This window comes from Panthera onca, chromosome C2, assembly GCF_046562875.1.
Source record: "Panthera onca isolate mPanOnc1 chromosome C2, mPanOnc1 haplotype 2, whole genome shotgun sequence".
NCBI lineage: Eukaryota > Metazoa > Chordata > Mammalia > Carnivora > Felidae > Panthera > Panthera onca.
The window spans coordinates 77,330,595-77,355,377 of NC_138347.1; the positions used below are offsets into that span (position 1 = coordinate 77,330,595).

General features: G+C 37.9%; 1 protein-coding gene across 1 annotated transcript; it reads left to right on the plus strand.

The window, feature by feature from the left end:
* The first annotated feature begins 9,110 nt into the window (after nt 1-9,110).
* Nucleotides 9,111-18,405, plus strand: GMNC (geminin coiled-coil domain containing). Its single transcript, XM_060639532.3, has 5 exons — nt 9,111-9,215; nt 10,964-11,138; nt 13,286-13,374; nt 14,750-14,866; nt 16,470-18,405. The coding sequence occupies exons 1-5, from the start codon at nt 9,213-9,215 to the stop codon at nt 17,088-17,090; spliced, it is 1,005 nt and encodes a 334-aa protein (XP_060495515.1). The 5' UTR covers nt 9,111-9,212; the 3' UTR covers nt 17,091-18,405.
* The last annotated feature ends 6,378 nt before the right edge of the window (nt 18,406-24,783 follow it).

Genomic DNA, 24,783 nt, shown 5'->3' on the forward strand with positions numbered 1-24,783 from the left:
ACGTGCAGACATTATCTATCACTATTCTTCAGGTTGCTTTAGTTTTAAATGTGATATTATTCCACAAAAATACATCACTAATGATCATCTGTATGATTTCACATACATTTGGATAACTTTTTTCTGATTATGAAAGCAAAACATATTTCTTGTAAAATTATAGAAATATGTAGGAAGGTAAAAATAGAATCATCATTACACTTTCCTTAACAAGTATCATTAACATGTTAGTATATTCTCATTTTTTCATTCATAAAAATGCACTGTATGCATTTTAATATAGTTCATATAATATTGTTTGCCCATGTCTAACTTTTTCCAAAAACATTTCCTATAGGTACACACCCCATGCTATGGACATACTATAATTTTTGTTTTAATGTTTTAATGTTTTAATGTTTTTATTCATTTTTGAGAGAGAGAGAGACAGAGCATGAGTGGGGTAGGGGCAGAGAGGGGGAGACACAGAATCTGAAGCAGGCTCTAGGCTCTGTGCTGTCAGCACAGAGCCTAACTCAGGGCTCGAACTCACGAACCATGAGATCATGACCTGAGCCCAAGTCAGACACTTAACTGAGCCCTCAAATGCCCTGAACATACTATAATTTAATGAAAGAGTTTCTTGTTATTGGACATTTAGAAAGTTTTTACAAATGTTATACTGATATGATGAACAAAGTTGTACATGATTTTTGTTCAAATTTATTACTTTTATAAATTTTTTGTGCTTGCTGATAAAGAAATAAGGACATTTTAAAGTTCTCAAAATATATTTGCATATGGCTGAATTTCGTATATATTTTTCTCCTAACTACTTATATTTTATTATAAAGGATACAATTATTTCTTCATATATTTCTTCACATACAAGAATACTCCTTTCTATCCCTTCTATGTTAAGAAACAAATAAGCAACAGACAGAAAAGATAGGTACATGGAAATAAAAGTTACCTTTATGACTTAAAAAAAAAAAAGAAGTTTGAGGGGTGGCTCACTTGGTTAAGCATCTGACTTCGGCTTAGGTCATGATGTCACAGTTCATGAGTTCGAGCCCCATGTCGGGCTCTGTGCTGACAGCTCAGAGCCTGGAGCCCGCTTTGGATTCTCTGTCTCCGTCTCTCTCTGCCCTCTCCTGTTCATGCTCTGTTTCTCTCTGTCTCTCAAAAATAAATAAATGTTAAAAAATTAAAAAAAAAAAAGAAGTTTGCTTGTCAAACATGACTTACATTTATAGTTCTTTTTTTTACATTTTTTTTAACGTTTATTTATTTTTGAGACAGAGAGAGACAGAGCATGAACGGGGGAGGGTCAGAGAGAGAGGGAGACACAGAATCTGAAACAGGCTCCAGGCTCTGAGCCATCAGCACAGAGCCTGACGCGAGGCTTGAACTCACCAACCGCGGGATCATGACCTGAGCCGAAGTCGGACGCTTAACCGACTGAGCCACCCAGGCGCCCCTACATTTGTAGTTCTAATAGCTTTCCTAATAAGCGTTTCTGAATAATATAGATTTAATTGCCCTATCAGGTGACAATGGTCAGCCACACACAGGTGACACTGTCTAACTAGAACAGAGCCTTCCCTGAAAGGTTTCTTCAAGGGAATCAGAGAAAGTATGTGTCATACAGATGCTGACATTAATGTGGGAAACACATTTCTTTTTCTTTTTCCAAATTCATCTATCAAATACATCTGTTTTCATGGGAATTGCTGCCTCTTTATAGAAAAGTGAGGAGTGGAGAAGGAGCCTTTGTTCCCCAATATCTTTAAACTCCCATCTGTAAGGATTTCAAAACAGTGGGCTTCATGGATTCTTCCAGATACATGCATGTGTATATATGCAAATATAAAAACATGTACATTTATACACTTCTAGATAGAGAGACTAAAGAATATGGACAGAATAATTGCTGGTAAAAATTTTTAAAAGATGTAAGTTCTACAACATGCAACTTGAGTTTTTACCAATTGTATTCTGGGACAATAAACCATTTTTTAAAGAGTCTAGTCAATTTTCCTGCTTATCTTACTACCCTTTCACCTGTAAATGAAGCTATTAGAATTCATTTGTATGTTTAAGATTGGTTATGATTTGGTCATGCAGTGCTAATGCTGCTGTTCCAGAGGTGACAGCCAATAAGGCTTCTGGTTGGCTGATGCAAAAACAGATGATCTGCACTGTGTTCACCGTTGCCTTCTAAGGATTTGGGAGCTTTACTTATTGCTAGCGTGGTACTTTACTCATATTCTAATGCTTCTGCTTATTCATTCTAATGGCATTAAGCATTATTAATTTCATAACAATTACAATTCTTAGTATTTTCTTAGATTTTTTCTTTATTTAAAAAATTGTTTAATATTTATTTATTTTTGAGAGACAGAGACAGAGACAGAGACAGAGACAGAGCGAGAGCAGGGGAGGGCAGAGAGAAGGAGACACAGAATCCAAAGCAGGCTCCAGGCTCTGAGCTATCAGCACAGAGCCTGACACGAGGCTGGAACCAAGGAACTGTGAGATCATGATCTGAACCAAAGTCAGGGGTTAACCTACTGAGCCACCCAGGTGCCCCAGATTGGTTTTGGATGTATAAATGCTTCCACTGACTAGAGGTTGGCATTTTGCTTTCATTTTGTGAAAAAGAAATGTGCAAAACCGAGTTTGGCTAGAAACACCAAATTTCATTATCACTAACTTCAAGTTTCTTGATTTGATTACAAATAAGGTGATTCTGCTACAAAATTGGGCTAGTAAGAAATTAGTTAACATTTTATAGATTATAGATTTTAAAAATATGGAAATATAAAATTACTGTAGCTTAACATTTTATATTAAACATATTTGTTTGTTTTATTTTCATGAAGGGATGTCACATTATTTCAGATTCTCTGATAATTCCAGGGCTAGAAGGAATCCAGTTCCAATTGTCCTGTTTTCCTGTTACACTCTGAACTAAGGTTTTTGAAGAAACCAGCCAGGGACATCCTTATTTCTATTATCTTCAGGATAAAACAGGACGCCATGGTCAGTGCCAATTCACCTTTCTGGGTTTTAATGCCTCAATCAGCAATCCATCCACTAACCATTAGATCATAAATCCTTAAGAGGGAATTCAGGATCAATAAAGGCACTGAAGCCTAGTTTATGAAAATACTAGTGCTCCTGAAGCAGAAGTTCCTTTCATTTTAAATCATAGCCAGATTAACATATCTCTGATATATAGTAATTATAACAAGTCAATATTTTCACTTTTTCTAATGTGGCTGGAGTAATGAGGAGTGGGGTTGTATCTGATTTTTTTGTTTGTTTGTTTGGGATTCCACATCTCTAACCTTTGTGGTAATGCAAAACTAATTTCACTGTTTTGCATGTATTCTTATAGTAGTATTGAGATTATTTTATTCCAGTTTGGCCAGATTGGTTATCACAGAGCAGACCTTCCTTACCAGTGCACCAAGGCACGATGAGTTAAAGCCCTGAGAAATACTGATGCACCTGTCCTCAGGGTGGCCTGATAGGGTCTCAGAGAAATTGAAAACCTCAAGTCTGACAACTGTCAGGATAAGCCTCAACTGTTTATTCCAGCATGTCCACAAGTATTATTTCTAAGTGTCATTTTATGAGAAAGGCCAGAAGACAATGCTACAGAGTGCAGAAAAGTCTTGCCTTCCTTTGTACAATGAATATAGATCTGCAAACATTAGCTAGTTATCCCTCAGATATGAAGTAGACACTTAATATTTGATAGTATATTTGAGATATACCCTTAGGCTTGAGAATCTTCAAATCTGTGAATATTATCATAGTGTATGATGTGCCTTAACATAATACAATCAAATACAACTGAAAAATTAAGCAACTACTTAATGAGTCATAAATGGAGGGTTAAAGCTGGTTATAGAGCTATTGAAATAAATTCAGACTGGAACATCCAATAAAGTGGTATCATAAATCTTCATCTCCTTGTCCTCCCTTAGTTCTATATGGCACAGATCTAGTCAGGCCCCAATTCAACATTTTCCTCTATAATTTGTCCAGGGCCTTTCTCTTTTCTGGCTGATTACCTGATATAATTTTTCAAACTTATATTTTTGTTCATTCGTGTTACCAGAATCAACAGTTGACTTTCTTTTGTATAAATACCTTTGGGGTACCTGGGTGGCTCAGTCAATTAAGCTTCTGACTTCAGCTCGGGTCATGATCTCACCATTTATGAGTTTGAGCTCTCCATCAGGCTCTCTGCTGTCAGAGTGGGGCCTGCTTTGGATTTTCTATCTCTGTCTCTCCCTGCCCCTCCCCTGCTCACTCCCTCTCTCTCTCAAAACGAAATAAATAAAAATTTAAATATATCTGGTTCATGTAGACACAGTTTTTACCATGGCATAAGTTACTGCATACGTGTGTTTACTAGGAACTCTGCTGACATGTGGGTGGCAGGTAGTAGGCAAGACTGTGCATATCAGCATGACTGATTTCCATATAGTATTCTGGAAGGGTGAAACTCAAATCTATGCCTCCACAAATAAAACGTGTCATAGTTCTCCAGACATGCTAAAACAAAATATGCAAGTGTTAAGTTTCCCAAGGTAAATCATCTGCCCAACTGACTTTTCTCTAAGGGTTATGCTTTTCTTTCCCTCCATGTGAAAGCAGAAATACAATCTTTCTTTTTTATTGCCTAGAGATTCAGCTGTTGACGCTATAGGAAGAGGCTATGAGGCTATGTTTGTAAAGAGAATTTTTAAACTGTTCTTTTATTATACATGCTACCGAGTTCACTAACGAGGTAATCAAATAAAGTGTCCTCCAGGGGAGAAATGAAAGAACATTCCATATGCCAATCTGTTTATTTCCTTGGCCCACTACTGGTCACACACTACCCTTTGCTGTCTGCAGACATGGTTTGTGTGCAGGTCAAATTACCTTCTATTTTATTATTTCTTTGCCCTGGCAGGAGGTAGTACCCCAATTCAGCAACTGGGCTGTTATTAGCTACCACCTTTTTAACACCATCTCTTCAGCCACAATACACAAGACAGGTTTTAACCGATCTTATTGTTTATAGTAGAAAAAGCAATCACCAGAGAAGTTGCACCTCTTTCTTGCAAAATGTGAATAAAAAATGGTCAAAGGATTTCAGATTATTGCTTACTTTACTCATTTTTAAACATTTTTTAATGTTTATTTATTTATTTTTGAGAGAGAGCACGCACACACGTAGGGAAAGGGCAGAAAAAGAGAGAAAGAATCCCAAACAGGCTCCGTGCTATCAATGCAGAGGCCAACATGGGGCTCAATCTCATGAACCGTGAGATCCTGACCTGAGCCGAAATCCAGAGTCAGACGCTTAACCAACTGAGCCACCTGGGTGCCTCTTGACTCATTTTTCAAAAACAAAAACAACAGCAAAAACAAAAATCTTCAAACAAACGAAAAAATAAGGCTTATCCCCAAGCAGTAGATCTTAAATAAAAGGATATGCTTAAATCAGACCTTAAGGGTTTGGAAAATTTTCCATCATTTATGATGTCAGGTAAGCTGTATCTTGAGACTTCTGTTCACTTGTCCATAGCTCTTCATGGCTTAACTTTAGGGATCCTCTGCCACCAAATACACTCCCATTCCCACTAAGCTAAAGTAGCTAATGATTTATGAAACATCTGTGTGCTAAAGTCCATCAAAGACTTAAAAAATATATCTAGCCCTCAAAAAATCTGCTTAATAAATGTAGCTTTTATTTTCAGTTCTTTTTTACCAGGCAAAGCACAGCAGTGTATACGTTCAAAGGGTCCTCTACATATAACAATAATAGCTGCTATTCATGACATAGGCAGTGAATTTGGAATTTTCAAGCACTATTGGCCAGCTTTTTAATAAGCTTCTCAGGTAGGTATTTCTTTCTTAATTTATCAGAGGAGCTGAGAATTTGGAGACCATGATAATACAGCCCTAGTTGTTTCTGTCTCAGAGAGTTGAACAAGAACTGGGATGTAGGTATATTTGGATCCAAAGCCTATGCCCTTTTGTTTCAACCAGGTTTTGTTTCATTTGCCCATTTTAGGTCATTTTTAGAGTCAGGAAATTGGATCTTCCAGAGGTTCACATATCCAATTTAGGAGTTTCCAAAAACAAAACAACTCCATCCTCCTTTTTCTTCCTTTGGTGCTCATCACAAAAACGGATTAGGATTTTCTTTGCCCTGAACAAGATCATCAATTCTCATAACCTAAATGGGTTTTGATCTGTTTCTCCCATCATCTCAGGGGAGGGTATATTGCCAGGGTATCCCTGCCTCTTATGCCGTGAGAGCAATCTCACTGCAATGAGTCATGTCCTGTAACCCAGGCAGTATCTTCCAGGCAGTGATCCCAAACCTGGTATCATTCACTTAAAAATGTTTGTGAACAAACTGTATGGAACAGGAGAAAGGGTTATCTACCAAGTCTGATGCCTTCCTCCTCTTCCTCTTCCATACCTTCCTTAATGTCGAACACAGAACACGTAAGGAGCATTTGCTGTGTGTTAGCCATTGCTAAGTGCTGTGGATGATGGGCACAATCCAACCCAGAATAAATAAAGGTCAGAACTGGTTTAGAGAAAGGACGATGCAGGCCAGAATCCAAAGTTTTCTCGATCCCTACACCATGCCCACATTTGTTCACTAGGGCTTCGATAACAAGAACTACAGATGAGATGGCTTATGCAGAAAATTTATTTTCTCACATTTCTGGAGGCTGGAAGTCCAAGGCCAAGGTATCAGCAGGATGAATGATTTCTCCTGAGATCTCTCTCCTTGATTTGCAAATGGCCACCTTCTGGCCTTGTCTTCACATGGCCTTTACTCTGTGCATACCACCTCTGGTGTCTCTTCCTCTTCTTATAACCACCAGTCTTATTAAATGAGGGCACCACCCTTATGACCTCTTAACCTTGATTCTCTCTTTAGAGGCCCTGTCTCTGAATACATCACATTCAGAGTTGGAGATACAACATAAATCCTGAGGTAACATAATTCAATCCACAAAAATGGCCATTGCATAAATAGCTATCATGTGCAGTGGAAAGAAGTCCAAGAGAGTAAAAAACCATACTTGTGATAGGAGCATGGATGCTGGAACCAGTTTGCCACTTCCCAATCATGTAAACATTGGTCAAGTTTCTTAACTTCAGTACTTCATTTGTCATCCTCCAAAGCAGGGACAAGAAGAGCACCCACAGCCTGGGTGCCTGGGTGGCTCTGTCAGTTAAGCCTGGGGCTTTGGCTCAGGTTACAACCTCAAGGTTGGTGAGTTCAAGCCCTGCATCAGGCGCTGCACTGACTGTGTGGAGCCTGCTTGGGATGACCTCCCTCTCCCTCTGCTCCCCCCCTACTTATGCTCTCTCCTCTCCTCTCAAAATAAATAAATAAACTTAAAAAAAAATAAAGAGTAACCACCCCCTAGGTTATTGCCATTTGACATAAGAGTTGGCTATTAGTGGTAGATAATTTTTTTTAATGTTTATTTATTTTTGAGAGAGACTAAGTGGGGGAGGGGTTGAGAGAGAGGGAGACAGAAGCTCTGATGCAGGGCTGGAACCCACAAACCTGGGAATCATGACCTGAGCCAAAGTCCCATTATTAACTGACAGAGCCGTCCAGGTGCCCCAAGTAGATGAATGGTTTTAAAGATGATATTACTCCTTTTTCTCCTCTGGATGTAACATCACAGAAATCATGAGAATAAAATTCAAGAGAAAAGATGGGGGAAATAAAATACCTTAACTGAGAAGTATTTTTTTTTTTTTTTTTTTTTGTAATCGTAACAATTTATTCTATATAATAGTAATTGTGAAGCTAGGGCTAGCTAACACAGAGACAGACACTTTAGGTTCTTGAATTTGTATTTTATATTTAATTTTTTTTAATGTTTATTTATTTTTAAGAGAGAGAGAGAGAGACAGCGTGTGTGAGCAGGGGAGGGGCAGAGAGAGACATAGAATCTGAAGCAGGCTCCAGGCTCTGAGCTTTGAGCACAGAGCCCAAGGCAGGGCTCTGGGGCTCCAACTCATGAACCCTGAGATCATGACCTGAAAGTCCGATGCTCAATCAAGCCACCCAGGCGCCTCTTAAATTTGTATTTTAATTCTTTTTATTTAAAAAAAAAATATTAATGTTTACTTTGTTTTGAGGAGAGAGAGCATGAGCCGGGGAGGAGGAGGAGGGGAGGGAGAGAGAGAGAGAGAGAGAGAGAGAGAGAGAGACAGGCAGACAGAATTCTAAGCAGGCTCCAGGCTCTGAGCGGTGAGCACAGAGCCCCACACAGGGCTTGGGGTTCAAACTCCCCTGAACTCACGCACTGCAAGATCATGACCTGAGCTGAAGTCAGAAGCTTAACCGGCTGAGCCCCCCAGCAACCCCCCCCCCCCACCCCGTATTTTAATTCTCTATTGAGCACCCATGACAGGTTAGAGATTGTTCCAGGCACTTTTTGGAAACAGCAGTGAACACAATGGACGGGAACAGCTATTCTCCCCAAACTTAAATTCTAGAATGGATATAGATCATCTTCCCGTTTCACACGCCCCTCAGGGGTTGGGGAAAATGAGATATATCAAAAAGAGGGGGAAAAGCCAGTCCGTTCACCAGGTCCTACATTAGGTTGGCATTGATCACGTGGCCAAGAACTACACAGGGGCAGTGTTAAATCTGGGTGCTGCGTCGGCTCCCCAAGGGCTGCTCCATCCCAGAGACGCCGCGTTGGGCTTTTCCCTAGTTCCGGCGCCAGAGCCGACGAGTCCGCCCCGCCCGGCAGGGGGAGCCGGGTTCGCCCCGTCGGGCCCGGCAGGCAGCGCGGTCCCGCCACCGCCGACTCTCGGCCGACCGCGGACAGCGAGCGGGCCTCTGGCAGGCACCGCGCGGGTTTCGGGTTTCGAAGCCGCGCAGCGCACACGGGCGCTCGGCGGCAGGTGGCGGCAGGTCTCGGGTCCCCGAGCGGCGGTCGCCTTGAGTGCCAGAGACTTTGGCTTGACGTCTCCTCACCTACGTCACCAGTTTGACAGCCTCGCACCAAATCAGAGGGCGGCGCTCGCCGGGAGTCCCTGGCGTCACCGGGAGCTCCCGCAGATTAGAACTCGCCTCTCCTAGCTCCTCCCCTCAGTCCCATTTAAAGCTCCTACAGGCTTTACCGAAAAATTGAGGGCTCAGTTTCTGCAGCGCCTTCTTCCACTGCAAGATGGTAAGTGAGGACCTGGGGTTTAGGTAATACGCTGGGGAAACCTGGGGGCTCTGAGAGCTAGTAGGCTTTGCATTTAGAATTTCTTCCACCTTGGATGCAAGATTTCTCTGCTACCTGCCCATTAAAAGGGGTGTTCTCTGCTGCCCCATCTGCTTCTCCCCTATCTTCTTCCCTCTCTCTGCTCCCTCAGTCTCTCATTCCCCATCTCTCTCATCCTTTTACCTTCTTGTGTTATTTCTACTCTCTGTACTTTCTCCCAACTTTCTCCCCCCCCCCCCCCCCCGTCCCCGCACCTGCACTCACTTTTCATTCTACCTCTTCCTGTAGATTATGCACATATTTGCAGACATTTGGATTTGAGCTAGTCCAAGGGTATTTGAGGTTTGTTTTCTTCTCAGGTGTCAATTGCATAATAGTTCAACTCTGATTCCAATAATAACCTCAGGGAAAGAGCCTACAAACATGCTTTTAGAATAAAAGAAAATAGTGCTTGATAAACTTTTGGCTGAATTTCTTTGGTCTGCGCTGCCCAAGCTGGATTTGCCCAAAAGATTGGACTTTTTCAAAACTTAACTTACTGAGGATATTAACAAATTGTGACTTAATTAGCTTAATTCTCTCTCTCTCTCTCTCTCTCTCTCTCTCTCTCCTTTTCCTTCTTCTTATTTGTTTTCTCGCTGTTTATGTTATGCCCAACAAGTCCTCAAGTCAACAAAAGACTTGTAGTGGTCAAAAAGAGTTTGTCCAAAGCTGGACTCTGCTGAAATGAATGGCTTTTACCTGATTAAACATTGACAAATAATTGAGAATGAGCTGTTGTACAAATTAACCCAGGAAGGCTGCATACCTGCCCCTGCTTGGACATTTGGAAAGACTGTGTGTTTGAAGTTTGAGGAGTCGGGGGCAGGAGGGTGTTCGCTGGCTCAGAACACAGTGGAGAATACATGCCAGGCAGTTAGTAGTGGCAAGATAACTTTGGAAGGGCACTGAGACCTAGTGCTGGAGAGATCTAGAGCCTGCTGCCTCTGCTGACTAACGTATTTCAGCTTTAATGATATGTTTACTTGGAGTGACTATAGGTACTGGTGCTTGGAGTTAGGAGCAAAATGTATGTAGTTATCTCTGGAATGTATCTATATGTCTATACATCCATCTCAAATGGTTTAGACCACTATAGGATCCAGCAGCATTTAAAGCCAGGGAAAGGAGGAAGGAAGGGATGGAGCAGGTGTGTAATTCAGAAACTGAGAAGCAAAGATAAGGAGGTTTCCTTATATGTCATGTTCAGTCCTTTTCAGCCTTAGCATTCTGGGCTCTTTGTCTTTTAACGTTATTAGAAATATAATTAAGGTATTGCTAGAAAGAGCCAAATAGTCCGTATATCTTTCAGTCATTAAGTAGAATTCCTTTTACTTAGATCCTGGATAGCCTGTTAGATGACTGAGTCATGGCAACAGCAAATACTCTTGGATATTTACAAATTTGGTCCATCCAGTACTAGCCTGTTCTTTGCTGAGAGAGCCTAAGGAAACTACTGGGTAAACCCAAGGAGCTGATTCCCTGTTAGTAATTATATTTTGACCACTTGAATTAATCTGGGATCTATGCTTAACACCTGTACTGTTTTTGATTCATTGCATGTAATTTGTGCCTCTTTCTCCCACCCTTATCCCCCTCCAAATCCCAATCATTCCATCTCCTGGGACCCTCCCCACCCCCACCCTGATCCCTCATACTGAATTTCACAGAACACTGTTCTGCCTTGCCAAGACCAGTACTTTGTAGGAGGCCAGAGCTATAATTGCCCGTATTCCACTACAACGTCAGAATCTAGTGTTGACGTTTCCACGGAGACTTGGGTCTCTTTCTGGGCTGCTGGTCTCCTGGACAACAGAGAGCCCCAACAAGCACCACAGGCACAGGGTAAGTTCTGCTCTTCTGCTTTCCCGGTAGGTCTGAAGCCCTTTTCCAGCACCCATAGTTGCAAAGCATCATGGGCTAGAACTCTGTAGAAGAAGAAATGGTATGGGAAGTTGAGGAAAGCACAAAGACTCCTGCATTTCACACCCTAAATAACCTGATTTTCTGTACTGTCATATATTGAAAATGAGATTCTTCCCCTTGCCCACTGGACAAGATATATTTCTCCCCACACTTTATAGTTTTTGGAGATTTCCAACCCACTGAGGGAATTTGGTTTTGGGTCAAAGATTTATAAACAATATTAGTGAGACGCTTTTGTAGTCAAGATACCAGTTGGAGCATTTCTTTTGGAATTCAGGAAAGTTTCCCTGGGTATAAGAGAGAGATGAGAAAAAATACTAATATACCCTTTTATTTCATAAGGAAGTCCTATGAACATTGTCTTTTTTTTTTTGTATCCATACCATGTTTATTTTTAAAAAGTTTATTTAGAAAGGAAAGCCAAATCAGAACAACAGTTATCTTTCAAAATGATTTATCTCAGTACTCTTTCCTCTTTCTCTAAAATGAATAGCTATTCTTTTTCTTTCTTTTTTTTTTTACAAAGCTCTTGACCAAATTTATTTATTTTTTGGTTTGTTTTTCTTTTTAACTGGATCATGGTTTTGTTTCTTGTTTGTTTGTTTTTTTTCAAATTTTTACTTAAATTCTATTTAATTAACATATAGTGTAATATTGTTTTCAAGAGTAGAATTTAGTGATTCATCACTTACATATAACACCCAGTGCTCCCAGCAAGTGCCCTCCTATTCAGGAGGCCCATCACCCATTTAGCCCATCCCCCACCCACCTCCCTCCATCAACCTTCAGTTTGTTCTCTATCTGTTCTCTTAGAGTTGAATAGTATCTTGTAAGTGGGGGGAAAAATGATTCCTTTTTGCTCAAAGAAGACTTCAATTTTGGAGGGAAAGATAACATTGATGGAAAATCATGTATTAATTTTCACTGGGGGCTGAGTAAATAGTTCTCATAAATATTAAAGGAATTTCTATATTAGCAATCTGGTTTCTAGAAAAACTTGTAGACACTTCACCATTAAATATATGTACTCCTGCTTCTGTCATATTATTTTTTTTGAATTTCAGAAAAAAACAAACAAAAACCCCCAAAATAATGAAACACACTTATATTTCAGGAAGGGAGTTGTTCAGTGTTGTCTTTCTACCACAAGCAACAGAGAAGACAGAATGCCCAAGAATATAAAACCAAACTGTATACAACTTTATTCCTGTCTCCTTACTCATCATTTTACTTTAGTTGAAAATATTTCAGGAATATTTCAGTTTCCGTAGAGATGAGCAAGAGTTAAAACTGTACTAGATGAGGAAAATAAAACAAAAGTAAACCTATAGCATGCATAAGCATAGTTTTTACTGATAGGTATAGTTTGCTATCAAATATGAAAAAAAACTTCTTTACAAAAGCATAAGAAACATACGAATGATGACATTTGAAATACATGAATTCAGGGTACAGTTTTGAGATTTGCATCAAGGTCTTCAGAGAAGCAAGATCCAAATTATTTTCAAGTAGAAAGTGATACCACATATAATTCTGAATATGTACTCTCCATCAGCTTTAATGGATAAGCAAACAGGCCAAGATTTTCATAGTTGGGGAAAAATGACACCATCAAAAGTAGGAGTTGATTTTAGAGGCAAACACTATGTTATCAAACGCTAAACCTTAGAAAATAAGATCAAAACTTGGAAAACATAGTGGAGTTGCAATGTTATGCCTAGCAGGGGAAGGATCAATAAATATTTGAGTGAATTCATAATGCAGATGGGATGGTTTTTATAAGCTTAGCCAGCAGGAGTTTATATATTAGGAAGAAATGTAACCTCTTAGCTCTTCAAAATTCATCCCTTTAGCCATTTTGGCAGATGATCTATAAATATTTGTCTTTCATAGCATGTTTATCCCTTCTGGAAGCTTTAAATGTTTTGTTTCCTATAAGGAGGCAATAGCTATTTTTAGAAAGGTAATTGGATCCATTAAACTGTCTGAAATCCCTCCATGAGCTCTGCATTACACAAAAACCCCAAGTGTGTTTTCTCAGTTATCCATTTGGTATTTTCACATAGAATCATCCAGTGACTCCAATTTCCCTGTTCCTAACTCATGTTCGTGGGAAGAGGCTCAGCTTTCCTCTCAGCTCTACAGAAACAAGCAGGTATGTATAACCAGGCAGACATGTTCCATGCAAATGCAGTCCATTTTTTTTTTTACTTTTATTTTATTCTTAAACTTATTTGAGTATAGTTGACTCTCAATGTTACATTAGTTTCAGGTGTACAACGTAGTGATTTGACTTCTCTATACATTATACTGTGTTCACCACAAGGGTGGCTACCATCTGTCACCATACAGATATACTGCTGTCACACGACTACAATATCATTAACTGTATTCCCCATGTTGTGCCGTTTATCCCCATGACTAATGCATGCCATAACTAGAAACCTTTATCTGCCTCTACTCTTCACCCATGTTGCCCTTCCCCCATCCCCTTCTCTCTGACAGAGAATACAGTTTATGCTCTGTATTTATAGGATTCTGCCTTCTATTTGCTTATTCATTTTGCTTTTTAGATTCCACATATGAGTGAATTAATATGGTATTTGTCTTTCTCAGTCTGACTCATTTCACTTAGCATGTAGTTTGTTCTTAACATCACCCCTTAATGTTACTTTGCTTCTTTTCCCTTGTTAAATTCATATGTTGACTTGCAATTTAGAAACCACAGTGAGTAAATGTCCACAGAGGTGGACAGGAAGATAGGTGATCAATGTCACAGGGAAGAAAACAAAAACAACAAATTCAACAAGAACAATCAAAACCCTCTAGGGGGCCCTATAGTCAGGACCTGACTGCATACATTTTAGTCCTATGACCTCTTGAATCCTCTTTTTCCATACCTATGGAATTGAAATATTTATATTGCCTTCCTCAGATGGCTGCTTGAAAGACCAAATGGTATATTGAGTGTGATAGTATTTTTAAAGCACACACATAGCTCATCACTTGGAGAGGGATGATGATTACAAAGTTTTTGCAAAGATTGCTTCATTGATCACGTTTTATTTGTTGTTGTTCCTGAGAGAATAATTTGATCTAGTGGATATACAAACAGACCAATCTGAGGATGAAGGAAGCCAGCCCCCCTTGTTTTTCTTCTTTTCTTAATGTGCAAGGAAGGAGTCCAGCGAAACCTTTCTAAATCCTTTTTTCTATATTTAAACAGTTGCACGCAGCTCATTTTCCTACATACCTTCCCGATTCCCTTGTGGTTGCAATCTTAAAAGTCATATAATCTCTTCAAACACTTTGCAATGAATAAGAAGTTCAGAGCACAAAACTGAACAATCAGGTGGTAGGTGGGTGTAGATTGAATTTAGGCGTTAGAGGACAAGGGCTCCCGGAGGTTGAGTTTGTAAAACAAATAGAATAATGATCAAGTTTAAGCAGGTTAAGGATCAGTGGCATTATTATAAGGTTACAAAGTCAATATAGTAGAGCAGACTTCACCATTGTATGCTTTTTTGCAGCTCCAAGATACTCTGGTGCAGAAGGAAGAAGAACTTGCTAGGTTACACGAAGAGAATAATCACCTTAGACAATACCTGAATTCTGCTTTGGTTAAATGTCTTGAAGAAAAGGCCAAGGTATGTAACTATCCCTTTTATAAAAACACAGCAGTGATTTGAGAATGGAGGTAATTTGGGTAAAACTGCTTAATTAATTGTAGAAGGTATACTGAACAGCATGGCTTCAAAGGCATTTCTGGGTTAGATGGAGTTTTCTGAAAGGAAATATAGCACTTTCACAAGAATTTTTATGTATCATTTCTTAGAAGTATCTAGAGTGCAGATGTTAGCCATGTATTACAGCAAAAGTTGCTTAAGAATCAAGCTAGTCAAAGGAATTGCTAAGACAACAGAGGTTAATCAAAAGACAGAGAGCTAAATGGATGGAACACTGCAGTGGGAATCAGATCCGAAAGACACTCAGTTCTTCTTATCATCAGATTGACTTTCGGTAAATCGCTCTCTCACTTAGCCTCAGTTATGTTCATCTGGATATACATGGCCTAAAAGATCGTTGAAAATCTCCTCAGCTCTAAACTGTTATGAATATGGGTGGAGCCCAGATTTCTTGAGTGGCAGTTATAGATCACCAATTATGTTATCTTTTAATGAATCGTTTTTCTTATACTCTTAAATGAGTTAGACTATTTCTAACTCAAGGACTTATAGCCTGTCCACAGTCTCTTCCTGTTCTTCTTCCTTTCTCTGGGTTTTATATTTCTATCTTTTTGTCATTTTGTTACAATTATTGCTTCTGTCATCAATCTTTTCCTTGCTTCTAGACAAGCTACGTTATTTGATATTATTTAATTTAAATTGATTATGCTTCTTGCCATTTTTACTGAACATAAAAGTTCAGAGAAGAAAAGATACCATATCTGACTCCTTTACAATCCAGTTAGCTTTGTTAAAAAAGGGAGCACATCTCACAGTTATTAGCTTGGGCTCCTTAGTCCAGCCACCATTTTGTAAAACAAAGGACATTTATTAAATTAGTAAATGATATAGATTAGGCAGGTTTTTTTCTCTCTGTTTCCCAATTGTCCAAGATGTAGAATAATACATATCACACGAAAGTGTTATGAAAGTTAATGGAACAAGAAGAAGCAGTGTTAGTTACTGTTTTTAATCAGTTGCTCTGTCTAGAATCACATGGCTTCGATTTAATCTAGGCCGCATGATCCTTAACAAGTCACTAATATGCCTGTGCCTCAGTTTCCTCGCTAAGGAAGATTTTAACAGTACCCATATAAAATGACATTATGCATGTAGCCAGTGTTCAATACATGATAGTTGCTATTATTGTCATTATTATAATAATTACTTTCCTGAATTGAAAATTTAAAGACATTATTTTTTCTTTCAACTTTTAAATGATTAGTAAAAAACATGAATTGTAGTTTCCAGGTAGTAACTTGTCATTATAGATTTTAAGTTGGAAACAGAAGTTAATTCAATCACTTTTGTGTGTGTGTGTGTGTGTGTGTGTGTGTGAGAGAGAGAGAGAGAGAGAGAGAGACAGAGACAGAGACAGAGACAAAGAGAGAATAGAATATTAATCATATTTTCTAAGGAGTTAAAGTGACTAGTTAATATCTGAAGGAGTTTTAATTAGACAACAGTAAAGAAAATGATCTTGGTTGACTATCTGACTGTATATTTTCAAATGCTACTTTCCTAGAAATTACTGTCATCAGATGAGTTTTCCAAAGCATGTGGAAAATTCAGAAAGGGAAAGAGGAAACCCAAAGAGCAAAGATATTTTCCTCCTGAGATCCCCCATCACAAAAATGCCAAGAGAAACCTCTCCGGTGAATTTGCTAACTGTGAAGAACAACCTGGGCCCCCTGTGGATCCCTGGGTTCTTCAAACACTTGGATTAAAAGACCTCAATACCATTGATGACACTTTATCAGCTAACTACAGTGCCCTCTCCTCTCATCCCAGAAGAATTGCCAGCACATTTCCCCAGTTTCCGGATGATGCAGTCAATTATGAAAATATCCCCAGGGAGGGTCTGCCAATTGACTATGGAAGTGACCAAACAACCCCCTCACATAGCACTGCCAGGCACGGGGAAGATTTTCACTTACTTTCTCAACTTTCAAATGTGCCAGGAGGGCTGCAAACTCCTCCTTACTATACTTCTGATGTGTCTCCCAATAAGACAGAGATGGCCTTTTCCACATCCCTGAGCCCTCACTGTAATGTGAAAACTCATTCCTTCCACCAGGGACAAGCCTTTGTTTGTCGAGATGAGGAGGGAGGCTGGAAGTTCACTTGGGTCCCTAAGCAGTCTTAGTGACCCCTGCTCTAACACAAAAGACTGCCATCAACTCTGTTTACGAAGACCTCTCTTGCACTTGAACCTGACTATTTGGAATACGGAAGCTATTGCCCAGACTGTCTCCTGCCACTTTAAATGTCAATCTCAGTTATCCACTTAAATCTGCAAAGAACAGCTTCCAAGAATCCATGATGAAACATGCCTACTCTTTTTTCACCTAAATTTGACTTGTTTACATAGCAACACCTGCTGTTGACTTCCTCCCTTTGCCCTGTACTTGAAAAGGTATTTTCCAATTGCCTGAATACTTCTATGAGGCCTGCATGTGCTCTTTCAATTATAACAAGTCTAACAGCTTTTCTCCCTTCATCAAGCAGTTTAAATGTTCATAGCCTCCACCCTCTCACTTTCGTCCTTCTGCTCCTCTTTATTTCTGAAAACTGCCTCTAGAGTGAATGCTATCATTGCTCCAAGTGCCTGTTACTGAGTGTTCAGTTAGCTGGGGTAGGGTAGAAAGAAGTGTCTTTGCCCATCATCATTCCCGAAGACATAATGTAGATGTGAGCAGTGTTATATGTAGTACAGTTCAGTAAGTTGAGTGTCCTGTGCTAGAGTTGGTAAAGAGGCTCTTCAAAGAGCTATAACTCTACTGAATAGGAAATACCACTGATAAATTAAAAGATTTAAGAGAATTAAAATTACTTCAAAATGTGCCACGGTACATCAGCTTCTAGAGGCACCTGGCATTGCCTCTTTAACCAACCATCCTAATTGCCTAGATGCTGTCAAACTTCTATTCCTGGAAGTATTTTCATTCATCATTTTTTTTACTCATTGGTCCATTCAAAATGATTGTAGAATCATGTACCAGGCACTGTGCTATGCGTGGTGATAAAATGTGAGCAAGTTAGACCTTGTGGCCACCCTCATAAGACTTACAGCCACTTTTCTGCTGTGACCTTGAGAAACTTACTTCCCAAGTGTGATGATTCAGTTTTCCTGGCTGCATAATACAGAAGCTGGATGAGATAATCACTAACATTCTCTAAATCGAGGCTGGGTCCATCAGTTTTACACCAACACGGCCATCCTAACTCACTACTCTGTTCAATTTTGATAGATGCTATACATATATTGGGTGAGCCTTACATACAATTTTTTAAAATGTGAATCATTTGTAGTTCATACAAGAAACCATTGCTCTGATCACAGTATTCCTTTTCTGGTATGAGCCCACTTTGCAGGTTAATTCAGTCTCTGTGAGAGTAACTTGCTCTAACAAATAGAAACATTATTTTTTTTAAATAAGTGTGCATAAATTTAATGTAAATTTTGATGTCAAAGATTTCTCTCTTTCTAAATAAAAAAAATAAATTCGTAGTGCTAATGCTAGTTCTCCTCAAGCTCTCTATCCTTCCCAGAATAATTTACAATCAGAGATGCGCACCTATGTTTTTTGGAGAAAACTACAGTTAGTGATAAAATTCACCACCTTGAACCTCTTTCCTGTTTTTCTGTTTTCACCTCTCAGTGCGTGAGAACATGAGTGTGCCCTTTGGAATTCTTTGTAACTGAGACACGACTTTTGTTGTTGTTTGGTTCTTGGTGTGTTTTTGCGGTTGTGAACAAGTAATCTATTTTATTAAGTTTTGTTACCACATTGTATTCTTTATAATCCATGAAGGAGAATCTAAGATACTAACTGATGTTATTCTCCAGAGTATTTTCATGACTTAGGAAGAGATAGAACACATTCTATTTTCTAAACACAAAACAAAATAAAACAAAAACAAAGAAGTGCCTTACACTGCAGTATCGGTGCCCCTGGTGGGTAAAACTTATTTTTTTTAAATAACAAATTTAATAATTAAAATTAAAGAATTAAAATTGATTATAGTTTGATACACTAGGAATCAAGAAAGCAACATAACTACTTTAAAAGTCTAAGTGATCAAGCTGTAAAACAAAATTGATCAGTCAACAAGTATTCATTTTGCACTTTTGTGTGCCGTATCATGGTCATGAACCATGAGTAAACACCCAGGCTTAGAAGGATACGTTTGAACGGTAAAACAGAGCCTCATAAAATGTAATAGTTTAAAATGAAACTTGGTCCTTGCCTGGCTTAAAGATATTACAGCACTCTTGTGATAAATTATGGTAACTTTCTCTGGCTTATTCCATGGATGAAAGAGTTACCACATCTTGTGACCATACCTACAGACATTTGATATTTAATTGCATTATGTATAAAAAAATATTTTGTTGATGTTTGAGAAACTGGAAATTTCTCTCACCTGAGTATATGTTCTAACTTCTAAAGTTTTACCATAGTACTTCAGTAAACCACAGTTAAAATTTTATTAATGTAAAGTGAGAAATAAAAATTAAATACTTTTGTGATTGTGATAAACATCTTTATATTGTGTAGAACATTTTCTAGTAATGGGTTTTCTTCTCCTAGGTTTTAACCATAATCCTATTTATTGATTTGTACCTCTTTTATATGATGTATATGGCCAGACCAATCTTCAGCATTTAGGGTTTAACCGTTCTTTTCCTTATCCAGGATACATTAATGAGGCTTTCAGGTGTTAAATGGCCTTGAGTCAAGTGCTTTGTAGGCACAGCAACATAACCTCCCATAAATACTAGCTAGCATCCAGCATCAATTTTAAAATTTTGATGACATTTCCTATGTTCTCTGATCATCTGAAAATAAATCCTACCTAAATCTCACTAATATCTGGAAAATAAGGGCATTTGGAAAGCTTCAGTTATGCAGGTGACATATAATGAATGAGATTAATTTAAAAGACTGCAGTGATGATAAACTATAATCTTGAAAAAATGGAAAAAAACTGTGAATCAATATAAAAAAGTTGCTGTATTTTCTCTATTTCAAAAAAACAAATATTTTTCAATGTGACAGATGAATTCAATAACCAGCCTACATCACAGGTTCAAAGGAAAAAGTATAGAATTTAGACATCTGGTGATGATTTTTTGAAGTTTACGTCTTGTCTATAAAGTCAGAATACACAATTTTACATTTGTTTCAGTTAATCAAAAGATTCGTGTGCGCAAATATTAGATGCATCATTTTTTCTTTATTTTTCACAAAACCAAATAAAATTGGTTTACAACCTACACATGCACAGTGTAAGTATATTTCTTTTTTTTAATTTTTTTTTTCAACGTTTTTTATTTATTTTTGGGACAGAGAGAGACAGCATGAACGGGGGAGGGGCAGAGAGAGAGGGAGACACAGAATCGGAAACAGGCTCCAGGCTCCGAGCCATCAGCCCAGAGCCTGACGCGGGGCTCGAACTCACAGACCGCGAGATCGTGACCTGGCTGAAGTCGGACGCTTAACCGTATTTCTTAACATATTTGTTGTATTTTTATCTATATTTTTTTGTTACGTGAACATCATCAGACATCCAGTTATAATTCTTATGTTGGATAGTCTATAAATGTAAAATATAATTTAACAATTAATATTTTAAATGACTTTGATTTGTTTGCGATTGAAAATATTTCTAATTATATGTGAGTCAATTTTGTAATGAATTCATGTCTAATAAATAAATAAATGGCAAAAGCTTAATCCTACTTTTCTCCCTTATTTTAAAAATGTGCTTCAATGAATTGAGCAATAGACTAAGAAAAAGTTTTCAGGTCTCATTTCTGCAATAAATATTATGGTATAGAAAGGATATGTATATTAATTTTCAAAAAGTGTTAAGATTAATAATTAAGGTACTTATTCAATACATAATAGCCTGTGTCCAGCTCTATAGAAGATAAAGGATTGAAATATGTGCTCCAAGTAACTTGCCTATAAATGAAAGAAGCATAAATATGCTTATTCAAACAAGTGAATAATTAGCTCTCATAATTGAAAAGTTTGTGTTTCAGCTATAGCTGGATCTAGGTGCCCAAGGAATATTGTCAGGAATGTGGTTTGGAATCTAAAAGAGGACCGATGACTAGGAATGGATTCTATAAGGGTATTGAGACAGTACCTTGCCACACAAAAGCATGACCAAAACCAGGATGGGATAGGCAATGTAAATTTAAAAAGCAGCAAGCTATATCCCATAATTTGTTCTCTAGTTTTGTGACATTCTCCTTGTCCTTCACATTGTAATTCCCCAAAATAAATAAAGCTTCAGTTCGATGTTCTAGTTACAGAGTCTACATTTGAAAACCTTGGCCAGATTTTCCCTAAGTGAACTAGATAGGGCCTATATCCCTAAGGGGAAGATTAATATCAAGAGAAAACGGTTTGAGACTTGCATAGCAGGGCAAGAACCCATTGCTACAGGGAGATTCTCCTATTACCAGTCATGGATAACCTGGATTTTATTTAGTTTACTTACAGGGATATTTGATTTATTTTTCATTGGAGAAAACTATACCTAAAACTCACTTTTGTTTTTAATGTATTTTTTTTTTTTTACTGGATCATATTGTAGTTTTATTTTTATTTTTTTGAGGAACCCCCATACTGCTTTCCATAGTGGTTGTACCAGTTTACGTTCCACCAACAGTACAAAGGTTTCTTCTTCTCTGTATCCTCACCAGCATTTGTTATCTCTAGTCTTCTTGATAAACAGGTATGATGTGATCTCATTGTGGTTTTGATTTGCATTTCCTTTATGATGATTAATTATGTTGAACACCTTTTTATGTACCTGTTGTCCATTTGTAGGTCTTTGAATAAATGTTTATTTCAGTCTTTTGCCAATTTAAAATTTTTTAATATTTATTTATTTATTTTTTAATATATGAAATTTATTGTCAAATTGGTTTCCATACAGAAAATTAAAAATAGACCTACCCTATGACCCAGCAATAGCACTGCTAGGAATTTATCCAAGGGATACAGGAGTACTGATGCATAGGGGCACTTGTACCCCAATGTTTATAGCAGCACTCTCAACAATAGCCAAATTATGGAAAGAGCCTAAATGTCCATCAACTGATGAATGGATAAAGAAATTGTGGTTTATATACACAATGGAATACTACGTGGCAATGAGAAAGAATGAAATATGGCCTTCTGTAGCAACGTGGATGGAACTGGAGAGTGTGATGCTAAGTGAAATAAGCCATACAGAGAAAGACAGATACCATATGGTTTCACTCTTATGTGGATCCTGTTTTTAATGTATTAATTTAAATTCAAGTTGGTTAACATACAGTGTAGTCTTAGCTTCAGAAGTAGAACCCAGTGATTCATTACTTACATGTAACATCCAGTGCTCATCGTAACAAGTGCCCTCCTTAATGCCCATCACCCATTTAGCCCATCTCCCACCCACCTCCCTCCAGAAACCCTCAGTTTCTTTTCTGTAAGAGTCTCTTATGGTTTCCCTCCCTCTCTGTTTTTATCTCATTTTTCCTTCCCTTCCCCTATGTTCATCTGTTGTGTTTCTTAAATTCCACATAAGAGTGAAATAATGACATTTTTCTTTCTTTGACTGACTTATTTCACTTAGCATAATACTCTAGTTCCATCCACATTGTTACAAATGGCAAGATTTCATTCTTTTTGATTGCCAAGTAATATTCCATTATATATATATATATATATATATATATATATACACATTGTGTATATATATATATATATATATATACACACACATATATATATACACACACACACACAATGGAATATATATGTGTATATATATATTTGTATATACACATACAACATCTTCTTTATGTATTCATTGGTCGATAGACATTTGAGTTCTTTCTATTCCTTGGCTATTGTTGATAGTGCTCCTATAAACACTGGGGTGCATATGCCCCTTAAAATCATCAATTTTGTATCCTTTGGATAAATACCTAGTAGTATAACTTCTGGTTGTAGGGTAGCTCTATTTTTAGTTTTTTGAGGAACCTCCACACTGTTTTCTAGAGTGGCTGCATCAGTTTACATTCCTACCAACAGTGCAAAAGTGTTCCCCTTTCTCTGCATCCTTGCCAACATCTGTCGTTTTCTGACTTGTTAATGTTAGCCATTCTGACAGGTGTAAGGTGGTATCTAATCGTGGTTTTGATTTGTATTTCCCTGATGATGAGTGATGTTGAACATCTTTTCATGTGCCTGTTAGCCATCTGGATGTCTTCTTTGGAAAAGTAACTATTCATGTCTTCTACCCATTTCTTCACTGTATTACTTGTTTTTTGGATGTTGAGTTTGATAAGTTCTTTATAGATTTTGGATACTAACCCTTTATCTGATATGTCGTTTGCAAATATCTTCTCCCATTCCATCAGTTACCTTTTAGTTTTGTTGATTGTTTCCTTTGCTGTGCAGAAGTTTTTTTTTTGTTTTGTTTTGTTTTGTTTTTTATGCGTGTGAGGTTCCAATAGTTCATTTTTGTTTTTATTTCCCTTGCCTCTGGACACATGTCTAGTAAGAAGTTGCTGTGGCTGAGGAAGTTGCTGCCTATTTTCTCTAATAGGATTTTTATGGTTTCCTGTCTCACATTTAGGTCTTTCATCCATTTTGAAATTGTTTTTGTGTATGGTTCATTCTTATGTGTGTCACCGTCTAGTTTTTCCAGCACCGTTTGCAGAAAAGACTGTCTTTTTTTCTGTTGGATTCTCTTTCCTGCGTTGTTGAAGATTAGTTGGCCATACATTTGTGGGTCCATTTCTGGGTTCTCTATGCTGTTCCATTGATCTGTGTATCTGTTTTTGTGCCAGTACCATTCTGCCTTGATGATTACAGCTTTGTAATATAGCTTGAAGTCTGGAATTGTGATGCCTCCAGCTTTGTTTTCTTTTTCAGGATTGCTTTGGCGATTTTGGGTCTTTTCCGGTTCCATACAAATTTTAGTTTGTTCTAGCTCAGTGAAGAATGCTGGTGTTATTTTAATAGGGATTGCCTCGAATGTGTAGATTGCTTTGGGTAGTATCAACATTTTAACAATATTTATTATTCCAATCCATGAGCATGGAATATTTTTTTCCATTTCTTTGTGTCTTCTTCAATTTCTTTCATAAGCCTTCTATAGTTTTTAGCATACAGAACTTTCCCCTCCTTGGTTAGGTTTATTTCTAGGTATCTTAAGGTTTTTGGTGCAATTGTAAATGGGATCACTTCTTTGATTTCTCTTTGTGTTGCTTCATTATTGGTGTATAGAAATGCAACCAATTTCTGTACATTGGTTTTATATCCTGAGACTTTGCTGAATTCATATATCAGTTCTAGCAATTTTTTGTGGAGTCTTTTGGGTTTTCTATGTCAAGTATCATGTCATCTGTGAAGAGTGAAAGTTTGACTTCTTTGCCAATCTGTATGCATTTTATTTCCTTTTGTTGTCTGATTGCTGAGGCTAAGACTTCCAGTACTATGTTGAACAACAGTGGTGAAAGTGGACACCCCTGTCATGTTCCTGACCTTAGGGGGAAACCACTCAGTTTTTCCTCACTGAGGATGATACTAGATGTGGGCTTTTCATATATGACTTTAATGATGTTGAGGTAGGTTCCTTCTACCTCTGCTTTCTTAAGGGTTTTTACCAAGAAAGGATGCTGAATTTTGCCATATTCTTTTTCTGCAACTATTGAAAGGATCACATGGTTCTTATCCTTTCTCTTATTAATGTGGTGTATCATAAACCTCACTCACTTTAAATGAGCCTTGAATGTCATCAGGACAGGTTATTGGAAACATCTTATC

What these genes read in the sequence shown, in the direction of transcription:
- GMNC (XM_060639532.3), top strand. An exon ending in ACAAGCACCACAGGCACAGG is followed by an intron (nt 11,139 to 13,285) that starts GTAAGTTCTGCT and finishes ATTTTCACATAG; the next exon opens with AATCATCCAGTGACTCCAAT. An exon ending in GTCTTGAAGAAAAGGCCAAG is followed by an intron (nt 14,867 to 16,469) that starts GTATGTAACTAT and finishes CTACTTTCCTAG; the next exon opens with AAATTACTGTCATCAGATGA.